Source organism: Leptopilina boulardi, unplaced genomic scaffold, assembly GCF_019393585.1.
Source record: "Leptopilina boulardi isolate dan_hultmark-lab unplaced genomic scaffold, ZJU_Lbou_2.1 LbouV2_362, whole genome shotgun sequence".
Lineage (NCBI taxonomy): Eukaryota > Metazoa > Arthropoda > Insecta > Hymenoptera > Figitidae > Leptopilina > Leptopilina boulardi.
Window position 1 is genome coordinate 871066 of NW_026137932.1, and position 18079 is coordinate 889144.

Sequence of the window (18079 nt, forward strand, 5' to 3'; positions counted from 1 at the left end):
AATGTCGTTTGGTTATAGCATGCAACAAACCAACAACGAATCACTGCCTTCCATCGTTCAGCGGAGAACTTTTCTCGTTTGTCTTGTCTTATTATATATACATATATATATATATATATATATACATTTGTATGGGGAGTTGCTTTGCACGCACGTGTGCGTGATACTCGCTTCCCAATGGACCAACTTTGGCCATGACTTTTTTTTTAAATCCCAAAAATTCAATATTATATTTTATATTTCATTTCATTAAAATGAATTTAATTTAATTTCATAGAATTAGGCTTAAAAAATAAAGTAATAAGCATTTTTCCCCTCTACTGATTTTGAAATTTATTTAAATATAATAAAATAATTTTATTTGTTATTATTATTTTTTAATCGAAAAAAATATTTATGACAAATAATATGATAAAAAAAATTTATAATAAAAATTATACACACGAATTGTTATCAATTTTAAAACTAAACAGTCCCATGTGAGCAGAAATACAGAAAGCAAAAGACAAAACCATGTATGTGAGAAGGATAATGATATATGCCTATGTCTTTTGCTCTCATAATTTTCTGTTTTGTGTTCTGCTTTTCTACTTTCATGGAAATGCTCCCTAATTTATTATTAAAATGGTGCTTCTACAATAACTTGCAATTTCACTTAGTGACTTTATTGTTATAATTAAAAGTTACTAAATTTTCATTAGATTCGGGTGCGGTAGTTGACGAGAATTTTCACTAATTAAATTAATTAATGAATTACTAATTTAATTTTAATAATTAGTACCGATACTGCATATGTTATTAATTACTAAGTAATTAGTAATTTTACTAAATAAATGTTGTCATTCTGGTTTGACCATATTTTAAAAAGTCGTGACATTTCTATAATAATTTTATTAGTTCGTGGCATATGGTTTATAATATAAATTGGTTACAGCATACACCATAAACTAATAAAATTATTATAGAATATTATCACAACTTTTCAAAATGTCGTCAAACCGGAAGGACAGCATTTATGCAATTGAGTGTACGTTAATTTTTGACAACTGAAAACTATTGCGCACGCAAGAAAGTCACATAACCTCTGGTCACATGCAAAACAAAACGTGTCATTGTTTCGGTAAATCATTTTCTTTTTTTTTTATAATTTAAATACACTTGTATATAGAAATAAATAAATAAAATGCAAAGCAAGTGCAGAACAAGTACACTCGTGGACAGATTAATACTTTTTTGTCCTTTTCTAACCCACGTGTTGCCATGACAACATGTGAGTTAGAAAAGGATAAAAAAAGTGTAGGAATATCTGTCAAGATTGCAAGTTATTGTAGAAGCACCTTTACAAATTATAACTTTCCACAGGGTGATGAAATTCAAAAGTTCTACACATTTCGGACGTTCACTCTTATAATTTGACAATCCATCCCTGTGTGCAACATTTGTGTTTCATTACCTTGGACAAAATGGCCAAGTAAATATAATCATATGTGTATAATTTTAATCATATATTAAAATTTTTAATTATTAATATTAGTTTAACAAGAGCATTGATTTTTTCTGTAATTCACTCACAACTTTCATTAAAAACTTGCGTATCTTAATTTTCAATGATTATAATAACAATGCAGCCAATTAATATACAATAAACATAATGTATCTTTATAGTACTCTGTACGAATGGGCTTTGTCCGTATATTTTCAATAAATAAATAAATAAATATTAAATATTATAATAATCAAATACAACAAAAAATAATCAAAATTAATTTAGATAAATAAAAATTTACTATAATATAAAAATTAAAAGTAATAAAATTTGCGTATAATAATTATTAAATATTATAAAAGAAATTTAATCATCGACAAATAAATAGAACAAAAATTTCAAAATATTGTTAATTCAATATAAATTCATAAAAAAAAAATTAATTATAGAAAGATATCGAAAAATAATACTCAATCCATTCAGTATTTTACGAGAAAAGTTACGGACAAAACATTACAGATCTAATTGTCACATAACCTTTTTCTTCAAAAATATTATTAATAAACATTTAAAAAATTTAAACTTCTACAATAATTTTAGCATTCAGTAAAGTAAAAATTATTAATTATTATTTATCTAGTAAAATATACTTAAATACTTTTTTCTTCAATTCATAATTAAAACAAATCAAAATTATTATAAAATACAATAAAAAAAAATTATAAAATATGAAATTCTGTAATATGATAATTCTTGCTTATAAAATTTGGGACAAAAGAGGGTGCAAGTCTTAATTTTTTACAAATTAAAACAAATATTGTCCCAATTTATTAAAATTTATAGAAATCTTGTGTTTTTTCAGCATCAATAGAGTTAATTAAGACGAGAAAAATTGTATGTAAATTTTAATGAAATAAATGTAATTTTAGATTTGGTATAAAAAAATTTTTTTTGTTTTAAATAATTAATTTATGATTTTGTTTAAAAATAACAAATTTTTTCCATAATGCAATAAGTCTAAAAAATTTATTACTTAAAAAACAAATTTTCAATTTATAAAATCCTTTGAAAGAGAAACAAAAACCTTGACATCTTATGTCATAATATAATATATGTAAAGATATCTTGCAGAATGAACGAAACGAATAAAGTTATCTAAGAATTTAAAAAAAGAGGAAGTTGACAAAAGAAGATAGATATTTTTGATATTTTAATGATAAATTTTGACTCTTTGACCCGAGAAAAATGTATCAGTTATTTAAATTGAAATATTAATATTATTATTATTATTATTATTATTATTATTATTATTATAGATAACAAAGAAAATATTTTTCCAAATCAGACAATATTGTATATAGATAAAAATGGTTTTATCAATATAATAAATACTTCCTATTTTCATATAAATTTTTATAACGCTTTAAAAAATTCAATTTTTATTTAAAAAAAAATAAAATTAAATAAGTTTACAAATTTTTTTTTTAATTAATTAATTAAAATCACTCAATTGTTAATAAAAGTTTAAAAAATTTTAAAAAACATTTTTCTTTAAAAATTAAAAATTATCAAGAGTAGAAAAAATGTAAACATATAAACAAGATGTTTATTTCAAGTAAAAATAAAATTTATTTCATATAAAAACAGTTATTGTTTAATATTTTAAAAAAAATGTATTCTACATTTACTTTGTTACTACTAATAAATTTAATTTAATTACATTTAATAAATTACAAATAAATTTTTTCTTGTAATAAAAAGTTTTTAGTGAAAAAATAGAAATTTTGAATTTTTTATTTTAATTTATTATATATGTAAATTATATATTTCTGTAAATAATAATTTAATTAAAATTTATAATTTGTTGATAAAAACAATGAAATAATATTGAATTAATTATTTACGAGTTGAAAGAAATTTTATTTAAATTTTCTTATATATTATTTCTTGCGGAAAACAAGTTGAAGTATAAGTCCTTAAAAGTGTAATTACTGAACCGGAAAGGTAATTGCTTAATTTTCAAACTTTTATCTTTATATATATAGTATATATTGGTTTTTTTTTGTTACCAATTGCACATTATAAATGATTTATTAATAAGGAAATTAAATTTTTAAATGCGATTTCAAATGACTAGTAAACAAAATGTGATTAGATAAATTTTATATTTTTAATTAATAAATACTTTTTGTTTAATTAGACCATGTAGTGGAATAATAAAATTAAAAAATAATATAATATCATTTTCAATTAGATATTATAATGATAAAAATAAAAAATATGTATTTAAAAACTTAGAAAAATTAAAAAAAAAAAAAAATATATAAAAAAAATTTTTTTGCCTTTTTATTTTAAATAAAATAAAGTCAACATATACATACATATATATATATATATATAAAGTAAAACCAATTCAGAATCTTTGTCAGAATATGGAGAACACTTTCAATTCTTGGGTCAGGGCCAACTAAACGTATCTATTCGCTTTTTGTTGAAAGAAAAAAAAGTTTATTGCCCTTTTTTCTACATTTATATTTGCAGATCTATTGTGTATAATTTCGAAAAAGAGAAAGAAAGTAGATTCTTGCAATTTATTACAAATTATAACAAATATAATTTTTTTTCTTATAAAAATTTTCTTTCTTAATTTTATAGTAAAAGAAAATTTTTTTTGAATTAAAAATAAAGTGAAAGTAGGATTTTGAATTATGTTTGTTATATAAAACAACAATGTGGGGGTTTTTTTTATATAAATTTAGTTATAAAGAGAGAAAAAAAAAATAAAATTTTTATATTTTTTCAATAGTTTTTTTTTTGTACGCGTCTTATTTATATTCCTGACAAGGTTCATAGTTGATTATAATAAATTTTAACTGTATCCTTGTGCTTAGTACGAGGGCTGATTTTTAATTTTATTTTCAAATTCTGACTGATATTGAAAATATATACCATAAATTACTACTTTTGTCCTTTGCATAAAGAGTTTAGTTAAAAATTATATAATATTTTTTATCCTAATGTATTCCGTCTATTTATTAAAATTAATTAGTAATTAAAAAAAATTAAATTACAATTAACTTAAAAATTATAGGTATATTTATATACTAATCCAGGATTTAGTTTTTGCTATTGGAACGTTAAATATAATTTAAATTAATTACTAAAATATTTAATTGTTTCAAAAATTATAAATTTTTCGCTTTCAAATACACAGGAAGGAAGTGACAATAATTAAAAAAATTAATTTTAATTATAATCTTCTAATAGTGGCGCCAGCTCTTGGTAGTTGTCGGTGATAGCAAGTTAAATGAAATCTCTACCTAACCTACAGATTACTATTACTTTTTTAAATTCTACATAAATATGTCCTTTTGTATAGAAAAATATAACTTTTATGAAAAAAGTAGATTAAAAAAAATATATAAATTAAATTTTTGAGATAATCAGAAATTCTTTGGACCAATAGAATTTCTCTATATTTATTTTTTAATTTATTTATTTTATTAAATATATATATATATATATCTAATACAAAACATGAACACAATTATGTTTAGTTGTATATGATTTAAAAAAATAATACAATACTAGCAAAATTAAACGCGCGAAATTAGGGATTTAATTGTTTATTATAAAGAAATTAAAATTAATATTATCAATAATATTTTTAATTTATTATAATATTATTACATTGTTAATAATAATTCCTTAATTTTTATCAAATAAAAAAAAAATATTTCTTGATTTTTTTTTTGATTATCTGTCGATAATTTTTAATATAATAATTATTATTATTAATAAATTTAAATTAATAAATAAATAATTTATAAATTATAAAAAATTAATATTTAATATATATTATTCAATATTCCTAATTAATTAATTAATGTAATATATATAAATATATATAAAATATAATGATTTAAATTTTATTTTAAATAAAAGTTATTTAAAAAAATTTTATATTAAGTTAATATTTAAAAATAAAAATTATTAAAAAAAATTAATATTTAGTCAAAATTAAAAATAAATATGTATATATAATATAAATATATATGAGGCATTCTTTGTCAACTGAAGCCCCCTTCTGTCCAAAATTGGTTTAAGTATAAAATATCGGGCATAGGCCTATTATTTCAATAAAAATAAGTACTTTTTAATTCCGTGTGGCGTTTTTCAAAATTCAAAATGGCGGATCCAATATGGCGACTAACTTTCACAAAATTGATTGAATTTACTTGGAAATTGTTACTCGGGGGTTTTTGGGGTCGCTGATTACGAATCTGGTGTTAGTTTTTAGAAATTCAAAATGGCGGATCCAATATGGCGGATTAAATTTTAAAATTTACTCAGATTCTTCCGAAATTTGTTACTCGAGTGTTTTTGGAGTCGCTGTGTACGAATGCGGTGTTAGTTTTCATAAAATCAAAATTGCGAATCAAAAGACTAAAGACCAATCAAAAAGTGCGCCATACATTTTTTGTTCAGAACTTTCTTCTAATCACTATGGCGGTATTCCCGAAAGATTATCTAGCGAGTTTAATTTTTTGAAAATTTTTCCAAATTATTTTTGAGTGTAGCTCAGCATCCGCTGGACCAATCAATAGGTGCGCCATATATTTTTTGTTCGAAATTTTTTCCCTTTTTTATTGGCGGTATTCCGGAAGGATTATCTCGCAAATTTAATTTTTCTGAATTTTTTCCAAATTTGTTTTCTATTTTAGCTCAGCATCCGCTGGACCAATGAAAAAGTGCGCCATACATTTTTTGTTCGCTACTTTTTGCTAAAGACTTTGGCGGTATTCCCGAACGATTATCTCGAAAATTTAATTTTTCGAAAATTTTTCATAAATTTATTCGAGTGTAGCTCAGCATCCGCTGGACCAATCTAAAAGTGCGCCATACATTTTTTGTTCGAGACTCCCGAGTTTAGACTTTGGTGATATTCCAGAAGGATTATTTCGCAAATTTAATTTTTCTAAATTTTTTCTGAAAAAAAAGTTTCAAACAAAAAATGTATGGCGCACTTTTAGATTGGTCCAGCGGATGCTGAGCTACGCTCGAATAAATTTATGAAAAATTTTCGAAAAATTAAATTTGCGTTATAATCTCTCAAGAATACCACCAAAAAATAGTCAAAATGTTTTGATAAAAAAATGTATGGCGCACTTTTTGATTGGTCCAGCGGATGCTGAGCTACACTAAAAAACATTTTGGAAAAATTGTTGAAAAATTAAATTTTCCAGATAATCGTTCGGGAATACCGCCAAAAAAATAGTCAAAATGTTCTGAACAAAAAATGTATGGCGCACTTTTAGATTGGTCCAGCGGATGCTGAGCCACACTCAGATAAATTCTTTAAAAAATTTCGAAAAAATAAATTTGCATGATAATTCATCGGGAATACCGCCAAAGTCTTAACCCGGGAGTCTCGAACAAAAAATGTATTGCGCACTTTTTGATTGGTCCAGCGGATGCTGAGCTACACTCAGATAAATTTTGTTAAAAATTTTAAAAAATTAAATTTGCGAGATAATTGGTCTGGAATGCCGACAAAGTCTTAACCCGAGAGTCTCAAACAAAAAATGTATGGCGCACTTTTAGATTGGTCCAGCGGATGCTGAGCTACACTCGAATAAATTTATGAAAAATTTTCGAAAAATTAAATTTTCGAGATAATCGTTCGGGAATACCGCCAAAGTCTTTAGCAAAAAGTAGCGAACAAAAAATGTATGGCGCACTTTTTCATTGGTCCAGCGGATGCTGAGCTAAAATAGAAAACAAATTTGGAAAAAATTCAGAAAAATTAAATTTGCGAGATAATCCTTCCGGAATACCGCCAATAAAAAAGGGAAAAAATTTCGAACAAAAAATATATGGCGCACCTATTGATTGGTCCAGCGGATGCTGAGCTACACTCAAAAATAATTTGGAAAAATTTTCAAAAAAATAAACTCGCTAGATAATCTTTCGGGAATACCGCCATAGTGATTAGAAGAAAGTTCTGAACAAAAAATGTATGGCGCACTTTTTGATTGGTCTTTGGTTTTTTGATTCGCAATTTTGATTTTATGAAAACTAACACCGCATTCGTACACAGCGACTCCAAAAACACTCGAGTAACAAATTTCGGATGAATCTGAGTAAATTTTAAAATTTAATCCGCCATATCGGATCCGCCATTTTGAATTTCTGAAAACTAACACCAGATTCGTAATCAGCGACCCCAAAAACCCCCGAGTAACAATTTCCAAGTAAATTCAATCAATTTTGTGAAAGTTAGTCGCCATATTGGATCCGCCATTTTGAATTTTGAAAAACGCCACACGGAATTAAAAAGTACTTATTTTTATTGAAATAATATTTCATACTTAAACCAATTTTGGACAGAAGGGGGCTTCAGTTGACAAAGAATGCCTCATATATATAATATAAATTTTTTTAATTATAATAACAAAAATAAATAAATATTTTGTGAAAATAAAAAAAAAATTTAATTTGTAATATATAATATAAATAATAAATATTATATAAATAAACAAATAATATAAAACTTTTTTTATTATTTTTAAAATTAATTAAATTATCGTGATTTAATTAAATAAATTTCTGAAAGATAAAATTATCAACTTATGCAGCTTACTCTAACAGCAATCGAATCAATTTTTCTCACAATTTTTTTGCACGATTCTAACAATTTTATAATTTTTAATAATTAAAATACGACCGCACAAATGACAATGTCAAAACATTGAAAAATTTTAACCAACACAAAATAATGTCAAACAACACATTTAAAAAAAACAAAAGACCTCTAACAAATACTAACTTCAGGTGTGGACAGAATGAACGAAAGATATTCACGATTATTATATGTAATTTTTATATTTATCACTTATTTATTTCATATAAACTGTAGATTGACAATTATAATTATTAAAAATATTTAAAAATTAACTATACTACAATAAATACAATTCTTCATTAAACCAAGACTTTGGAATGTATTCTTCCATGTTATATAAATGCAACATACGAATATAATGTGCTAAATAAATTTTATACAATGCATTATTGCTTAAGTCTAAATTATAATTTGAATTCAATTCATCAATTCTTTTAATATCCAAAGAAATAATTTTAAAATCATTGTCATTAACATCTTTTAAACCTATATTTGTCAGGACAAAAGTATTATTTTTTAATTTATTATATCTCTTCGAATTAAGCAGCAGACGACCTGGTGGTTCTGCATGGAATATATGAATTTTATCATTAACTTTCAATTTATGTGTTACATTTATAAGCTGTTCATTTTCCTGTGTGCCAAAAAAATCGTAATAAAAAATTATAGAATCATTTCGTTCTAAACTTATCGAAAAATATAATTCCTTTGGAAAATAAGTATGAATTACGCCAAAAAATTGGTAAATTTCTATTGTCATTGTTTTATAATTTATAAATATGTTTAAAAAACGCCAGTCATCATAACCTAGGGCATGAAAATCATAATACACTAATGGTAAAAATACACTATTTTGTGTAATTTCATTAACTATCAAATGAATGTTTGTTTCTTGGGAAATAATGTGAAAGTCCACATGACTAAAATAAAGATTTCCATTTTTTTCTTTCGCTATAAATATAGAATAAACATCAGACTGTAATTTAATATTCATTAGTTTTCCAGTAATATTGTGACAATTGTTATTCAAATAAAGACAAAAATTTCTTGGATCAATTGATGATTCAATAATAAAATTAACGTCGACATAATTTTTCTTCATTTTTCGCATTAACATTAAAGGTAAAGATTGCCGCCAATCTTTTTCTCTACTTCTGGCTGATAATTCTGTTGGCTTTACATTAAAATCAATAGCAGGCATTACAGGATGTGCGGATAAAAGTCGTACTTCTAAATCAGGATTTACTAAAGGTAGTGTAACATTAAAATTGATTACTTTTTTCAAAAATGGCAATAAATTTATATTGTAAAGATCGAAAAATACTTCTAAAATTAATGGAATTATGCAGTCCTTGTTGAGATATTCTTTTGAATAGTAACGAATATTAAATTCTCTAAATGCTTTATCAGTACCATCGTAGGCAAATAAACTCAAAAAAAGATGTAATTTTTCTTCATAGCCCCACTTTGTGGAAGTACCATTATTTTGATAACTTGATAAAAATTCATTTATATGTGATTCTGAAAATTTAACCCAATAATTCTTCAAGATAAATTTATTTTGATAGAAGGCAGGATAAATATTTGTCCAATAATTAATAGTTGATCCAAAACCATGCGTCGAACCTGATATATCATATTGATGAGCAATTTCGTGTAATAAAACCCACTCTTTAGCTCGAATTGGTTGTAAAACATCTACTAATCCATAGGTAAATTCCAGCCAATTACAGCCTCCATAGGCAGGTGCATTATTTTGCCTTTCTGTACGAAAGAAAATTCGCTGCTTGTTTATTAAATAATATGATAATGAATCATTTTTATCTACATATCGACTAGAACTTGTTAAATAATTGTAGTATTTTATTACATCCACTTGATTTTGCAATGCAATAAATAAACTCAAATTTTTTGATAAGATTTCATTAATATCGTTTGCTGACAGTAACATTTGTGTATAATAATTTTCAACAAAACCATAGGTTTGAACATTTTTGTAAAATTCATTTTCAGCTTTGTGTGAAGTGAGAAAAGTTAAATTTCTCGAATCAAAAATAGGTAAAACTGTCCAATTTTTGGTTTTAATTTTTACCACCACTGGTACATTGTATGAACCTGATAATAGTGGAACGCAGTCAACATTTGTTGTTAATTCAGTTGTACTATTTCCAACTACACGATTTGTATGTAAATATGTAACCTTCTTTTCCTCTAGTTCTATATAAATTGAGACTAGATTTCATAATGTAGCAAAGAATTTAAAAACAACTTAAATAATAGAATTTCTAAAAAAATATTTAATTTTTAAATTAATTTATTTTACAAATAATATTTAGATTCAAAGGGTATGGGGGGTTAAGGATACAAAAAGTGCCGTTGCAGGTATTCTGTTCAAATTGACACCATATATTGCTACCCCTATGAATATAAAATTCTGCAACGTCACTTTTTGTATCTTTTACCCCCTATACCCTTTGTTTTTACTTTAAATTAGTTTTAATCTAAAATAAAGGAGTAAAATTGTTCAAAATAATTACAAAATAAATTTTATACTTTTAATTTAGCAGAGATTTCACATTATCTTTATTATTTGCATAATAATAATGTTCTTTTTTTAAATCTTTTTTTATTTACTGATTTTAATATTTTACGCATAAAAAAATAATAAAATAAGTAATAACAGTTAAGACATTAAAATAATATTTTTTTTCATCAAAAATTTTAAAGCAGTAAAAACTGTACAAAATGGTGTTATGAAATATTGAGAAAATAATTTGATATTAATTTATTTGTAATTTATTTATTACAACCATCCATTTTTACCATTTTTATTGATAAAAAATATTAGCTTTTTAAATGAAAATAACAAAAAAATAATTAAATAAAAAAATTGATCAATTTTGTCAAATAAATTAATTTAATTACTAATAACATAAAAAAAAGTACTATATCTATAATTTTTTGCCCAGATTTTTCAAGAAGTTCATGTAAAATATTAAAAATAAAACTTTAAAAATCCATGCATTTTTAAATAAGTGTTTTGAGAAATCAAAAATAATAAAACAATTAAAATTCTAAAAATTATGAAAAATTTATATCTCGTAAATATGGTTTGATGAGAAAATTGAAAAAAAAATCATGAAAGCTATTCTCAATTAGTAATAAAGGAAAAATAAAAATCGTAAATGTAAATGTAAAGCATAAAGTAACCAAATAAGACAAATTATATTATATTATTTTATTTATATTTTTCATATAATTTTGACGCCCGCCCCGACCAGCAAAACCTCGGCTTCGCCTCGGCTTTGCAAAAGTCGGGCGGGCTACCTGTCATCTGTAACTAAGCCTTCTGCTACAAGCTTCGCTACGTGGCCGGGAGGGCGCGTTGACGCGAGCCACAGCAGTAGACACATGGTTAATGCACATTTTATTAAAAAATAATAATTATTAAACGTACTTTCGAGTGGGGATAAAGAAAAATTGTATACGACACACGGCCAAAAAGTTTGATGCCCTGCTGAGCGTGATATAAGGCCTCGGCTTCGCCTCGGCCTTATATTTCACGCCCGCCAGGAAATCCAACTTTCTGGCCTAGTATCGTAATATACTATTTTTTACTATAGAAAATTACAATTTATTCTAAGTCGAGTATTTAAAAAATTTATAATACATACAATATAATATTTAAAAAACTAATATCAAAGGCAAAATGACTAGAATATTTTAATTATTTTAATGAACTTTTGTAAAAATATTCCAATTTTTTAAATATATACCTCTTTATTCCAGTTTGTGTCCCGTTTTGTGTTGGCAATATAAAAAAGTAGAAAAAAACTTAAAATTTTGAAAATTAACATTTTGTATTTGTATCTAGTTTGACGGTTGGTGAATTATGAAATGAAAACTAAATTTTTATTTATTTTCGGTCCAAACAATACAGATATGATAACAAATTATAGTCACACGTCGAAGAGAGAGAAAATAGACAGCGTTACTACTAGTGTCACTCTCCTCCCTCAACACACACTTATCTATCGGTGATATCACAGAAAATTAAAAGGCATTAAAATAAGCTGCAACGCTTTTTATTTTAATCCAATTTTGCTTATTTTAATACCAAAATGGATTAAAATAAGCAAAATTGGATAAAAATAAGAAGCGTTGCAGCTTATTTTAATGCCTTTTAATTTTCTGTGATACCTATCGACGAATGTTGCTTCTAAGAAACATTTTTTCAATAAGGAACAAATTTTTTCTCTGCCATTAAACCCAAGACTTTGGAATGTATTCTTCCATGTTATTTAAATGCAACATACGAATATAATGTGCTAAATAAATTTTATACAATGCATTATTGCTTAAGTCTGTACTATAATTTGAATGAAATTCATCAATTCTTTTAATATCCGAAGAAATAAATTGAAAATCATTGTGTTTAACATCTTTTAAACCTATATTTGTCAGGACAAAAGTATTATTTTTCAAATTATTATATTGCTTTGAATTAAACCTTAGACGATGTGGTTCTACATGGTAAATATGAATTTTATCATTGACTCTAAATTTATGTTCTACATTTACAAGTGGTTTATCATTTTTCGGACCGCCGAATATATTGTAATCAAAAATAAAAGAACCATTTCGTTCTAAACTTATCGAAAAATATGTTTCATTTTCAAATACATAATGAATATCGCTATAACCTTGTTTTATTCTTATTGTCATAGTTTTAAAGTTTATAAATAGGTTTACAAAACACCAGTCAGCAATACCTAGGGCCTCAAAATGATTATAATTTAAAGGTAAAAATATTTCACTTTGTTTAATTTCTTTAACTATCAAATGAATTTTTGTTTCTTGGGAAATAATGTGATAGTCCACATCACTAATATAAAGTGTTCCATTTGTTTCTTTCGCTAAAAAAATAGAATAAACATCAGACTGTAATTTAATATTCATTAGTTTTTCAGTAATATTGTGACAATTGTTATTCAAATAAAGGCAAAAATTTCTTGGATCAATTGATGATTCAATGATAAAAGTAACATCAACATATTTTTTCTTCATTTTTCGCATTAACATTAAAGGTAAAGATTGCCGCCAATCTTTTTCTCTACTTCTGATTTTTAAATCTGTTGACTTTTGATTAAAATCAATAGCAGGCATTACAGGATGTGCGGATAAAAGTAGTACTTCTAAATCAGGATATACTAAAGGTAGTGTAACATTAAAATTGATCACTTTTTTCAAAAATGGCAATAAATTTATATTGTAAAGATCGAAAAATACTTCTAAAATTAATGGAATTATGCAGTCCTTGTTGACATATTCATTTGAATAGTAACGAATATTAAATTCTGTAAATGCTTTATCAGTACCATCGTAGGCAAATAAATTCAATAAAAATTGTAGTTTTTCTCTATGACCCCACTCTTCAAAAGGAACATTGTTTTGATAAAATGATATAAATTTTTTCTTATCTGATTCTGAAAATTTAACCCAATAATTCTTCAAGATAAATTTATTTTGATAGAAGGCAGGATAAATATTTGTCCATATTTCAACTGTTGGTCCAAAACCATGCGTCGAAACCGATATATCATATTGATGAGCGATTTCGTGTAATAAAACCCACTCTTCAGCTCGAATTGGTTGTAAAACATCTTCTAATCCATAGGTAAATTCAAGCCAATTACTGCCTGCATATGCAAGTGCATTATTTTGCCTTTCTGTACGAAAGAAAATTCGCTGCTTGTTTATTAAATAATATGATAGTGAATCATTTTTATCTACATATCGACTAGAACTTGTTAAATAATTGTAGTATTTTATTACATCCACTTGATTTTGCAATGCAATAAATAAACTCAAATTTTTTGATAATATTTCTTTAATATCGTTTGCTGACACTAACATTTGTGTGTAATAATTTTCAACAAAACCATAGGTTTGAACATTTTTGTAAAATTCATTTTCAGCTTTGTGTGAAGTGAGAAAAGTTAAATTTCTCGAATCAAAAATAGGTAAAACTGCCCAATTTTTAGTTTTAATTTTTACCACCACTGGTACATTGTATGAACCTGATAATAGTGGAACGCAGTCAACATTTGTTGTTAATTCAGTTGTACTATTTCCCTTTTCAGCAAAATTTACTGTTATGAATTCTTTTGATATTTCAGTGGGACAGAAAAATTTTAATCTTTCAACAATTTTTAAAGTTGTTATCGTTAGAGTAAACGATGTGTCTTTTTTAATTATTATTCCAAAATGATTTTTGTAGTGAAAAAATGGTCCTTTGTAATTTACATATCTCCATAAATTTTCAAATTTTATAACACTTGGCTTCACAGTCCTTTCAATTTCCTAAATTGTTTTTAAAAATTATTACAAATTTTTTAAATTTCCAATTACACGATTTGTATATATAAATATGTAACCTTTTCTTTCCTCTAGTTCTATATAAATTGAGACTAGATTTCATAATTTAGCAAAGAATTTAAAAACAACTTAAATAATAGAATTTCTAAAAAAAATATTAAAATTTTTAAATTTAAATAGCAAAACAAATAAAGTAAAATATTTTTGTATAATTTTTTGCACAGACTTTTTAAAAAGTCCATGTAAAATAAACACAATTTAAAATACAACTTTTAAAATTCATGCATTTTTAAAAAAGTTATAAACATTCAATAATAAGAAATCATTAAAATTCTAAAATTTATGAAAAATTTATATCTCGTAAATGGTTAAGAAAATACTTTAAAAAGTAATAGAATTTCAAAAGATCTAAAATCCAGATTTTTAGAATTAATCAAATTTCAGGTGATTTTGCATTGAAAAATGTATATTTAAATAGCTGAGGACTTGTTTCAAAGAATTATACAGACAATAATTGAATTTCAAAGAATTTTTAATTCAAAAATGTTTTAAATAATTGAATTTTATGAAGAATTTCATGAAAATTTTTGAAATTAATTTATTTTACAAATAATATTTAGATTCAAAGGGTATAGGGGGTTAAGGATACAAAAAGTGCCGTTGCAGGTATTCTGTTCAAATTGACACCATATATTGCTACCCCTATGAATATAAAATTCTGCAACGTCACTTTCTGTATCTTTTACCCCCTATACCCTTTGTTTTTACTTTAAATTAGTTTTAATCTAAAATAAAGGAGTAAAATTGTTCAAAATAATTACAAAATAAATTTTATACTTTTAACTTAGCAGAGATTTCACATTATCTTTATTATTTGCATAATAATAATGTTCTTTTTTTTAATCTTTTTTATTTACTGATTTTAATATTTTAGGCATAAAAAAATAATAAAATAAGTAATAACAGTTAAGACATTAAAATAATATTTTTTTTATCAAAAATTTTAAAGCAGTAAAAATTGTACGAAATGGTCTTATGAAATATTGAGAAAATAATTTGATATTAATTTATTTGTAATTTATTTATTACAACCATCCATTTTTTACCATTCTTATTGATAAAAAATATTAGCTTTTTAAATGAAAATAACAAAAAAATAATTAAACAAAAAAATTGATCTATTTTGTCAAATAAATTAATTTAATTACTAATAACATAAAAAAAAGTACTATATCTATAATTTTTTGCCCAGATTTTTCAAGAAGTTCATGTAAAATATTAAAAATAAAACTTTAAAAATCCATGCATTTTTAAATAAGTGTTTTGAGAAATCAAAAATAATAAAACAATTAAAATTCTAAAAATTATGAAAAATTTATATCTCGTAAATATGGTTTGATGAGAAAATTGAAAAAAAAAATTATGAAAGCTATTCTCAATTAGTAATAAAGGAAAAATAAAAATCGTAAATGTAAATGTAAAGCATAGAGTAACCAAATAAGAAAAATTATTTTTTTTACTATAGAAAATTACAATTTATTCTGAGTCGTGTATTTAAAAAATTTTTAATACATACAATATAATATTTAAAAAACTAATATCAAAGGCAAAATGACTAGAATATTTTAATTATTTTAATGAACTTTTGTAAAAATATTCCAATTTTTTAAATATATACCTCTTTATTCCAGTTTGTGTCCCGTTTTGTGTTGGCAATATAAAAAAGTAGAAAAAAACTTAAAATTTTGAAAATTAACATTTTGTATTTGTATCCAGTTTGACGGTTGGTAAATTATGAAATGAAAACTAAATTTTTATTTATTTTCGGTCCAAACAATACAGATATGATAACAAATTATAGTCACACGTCGAAGAGAGAGAAAATAGACAGCGTTACTACTAGTGTCACTCTCCTCCCTCAACACACACTTATCTATCGGTGATATCACAGAAAATTAAAAGGCATTAAAATAAGCTGCAACGCTTTTTATTTTAATCCAATTTTGCTTATTTTAATACCAAAATGGATTAAAATAAGCAAAATTGGATAAAAATAAGAAGCGTTGCAGCTTATTTTAATGCCTTTTAATTTTCTGTGATACCTATCGACGAATGTTGCTTCTAAGAAACATTTTTTCAATAAGGAACAAATTTTTTCTCTGCCATTAAACCCAAGACTTTGGAATGTATTCTTCCATGTTATTTAAATGCAACATACGAATATAATGTGCTAAATAAATTTTATACAATGCATTATTGCTTAAGTCTATATTATAATTTGAATTAAATTTATCAATTCTTTTAATATCCGAAGAAATAAATTGAAAATCATTGTGTTTAACATCTTTTAGACCTACATTTGTCAGAACAAAAGTATTATGTGTTAATTTATTATAAACCATTGAATTAAACATTAGACGACTTGGTTCTGCATGGAAAATATGAATTTTATCATTGGCTATAAATTTATGTGCTACATTTATAAGCTGTTCATTTTTCTGGGTGCCATTTAATTTGTAATTAAAAATAACACAACCATTTCGTTCTAAACTTATCGAAAAATATAATTCATCTGAAAAATAATTATGAATTACGCCAAAAAATTGGTATATTTCTATTGTCATAGTTTTAAAGTTTATAAATATATTTAAAAAACGCCAGTCAGCAATACCTAGGGCATGAAATTCATAATACGCTAATGGTAAAAATACACTATTTTGTGTAATTTCATTAACTATCAAATGAATTTTTGTTTCTTGGGAAATAATGTGATAGTCCACATCACTAATATAAAGTGTTCCATTTGTTTCTTTCGCTAAAAAAATAGAATAAACATCAGACTGTAATTTAATATTCATTAGTTTTTCAGTAATATTGTGACAATTGTTATTCAAATAAAGGCAAAAATTTCTTGGATCAATTGATGATTCAATGATAAAAGTAACATCAACATATTTTTTCTTCATTTTTCGCATTAACATTAAAGGTAAAGATTGCCGCCAATCTTTTTCTCTACTTCTGATTTTTAAATCTGTTGATTTTTGATTAAAATCAATAGCAGGCATTACAGGATGTGGGGATAAAAGTAGTACTTCTAAATCAGGATATACTAAAGGTAGTGTAACATTAAAATTGATCACTTTTTTCAAAAATGGCAATAAATTTATATTGTAAAGATCGAAAAATACTTCTAAAATTAATGGAATTATGCAGTCCTTGTTGACATATTCATTTGAATAGTAACGAATATTAAATTCTCTAAATGCTTTATCAGTACCATCGTAGGCAAATAAATTCAATAAAAATTGTAGTTTTTCTCTATGACCCCACTCTTCAAAAGGAACATTGTTTTGATAAAATGATATAAATTTTTTCTTATCTGGTTCTGAAAATTTAACCCAATAATCCTTGAAGTTAAATTTATTTTGCCATAAAGCAGAAAAAATATTTGTCCATATTTCAACTGTTGGTCCAAAACCAACAGTACTAAGCGACATGTCATAATAGTGCGCAATTTCGTGTAATAAAAT

The 18079-nt window shown here is 24.4% G+C and overlaps 1 protein-coding gene across 3 annotated transcripts; it reads right to left on the reverse strand.

The window, feature by feature from the left end:
- Nucleotides 1–9790: 9790 nt before the first annotated feature.
- Nucleotides 9791–16891, reverse strand: LOC127286552 (uncharacterized). 3 transcript variants are annotated; one of them, XR_007843755.1, is made up of 3 exons: nt 16228–16891; nt 11948–14534; nt 9791–9935 (listed from the first exon to the last, which is right to left on the reverse strand). XR_007843755.1 is itself a non-coding variant. In XM_051313026.1 (2 exons), the coding sequence occupies exons 1-2, from the start codon at nt 16306–16308 to the stop codon at nt 12435–12437; spliced, it is 2181 nt and encodes a 726-aa protein (XP_051168983.1). In that variant the 5' UTR covers nt 16309–16891; the 3' UTR covers nt 11200–12434. The 3 variants fall into 3 exon arrangements, 1 of the variants encoding a protein (XP_051168983.1); XR_007843754.1 differs by lacking the exon at nt 9791–9935 and adding an exon at nt 10337–10456; XM_051313026.1 differs by lacking the exon at nt 9791–9935 and having other exon boundaries at nt 11200–14534.
- Nucleotides 16892–18079: the final 1188 nt, after the last annotated feature.

What these genes read in the sequence shown, in the direction of transcription:
- LOC127286552 (XM_051313026.1), bottom strand. Translation starts at nt 16,308, where the DNA reads ATGTTAATTTTCAAAATTTTAAGTTTTTTTCTACTTTTTTATATTGCC. An exon ending in ACACAAACTGGAATAAAGAG is followed by an intron (nt 14,535 to 16,227) that starts GTATATATTTAA and finishes AAAACAATTTAG; the next exon opens with GAAATTGAAAGGACTGTGAA.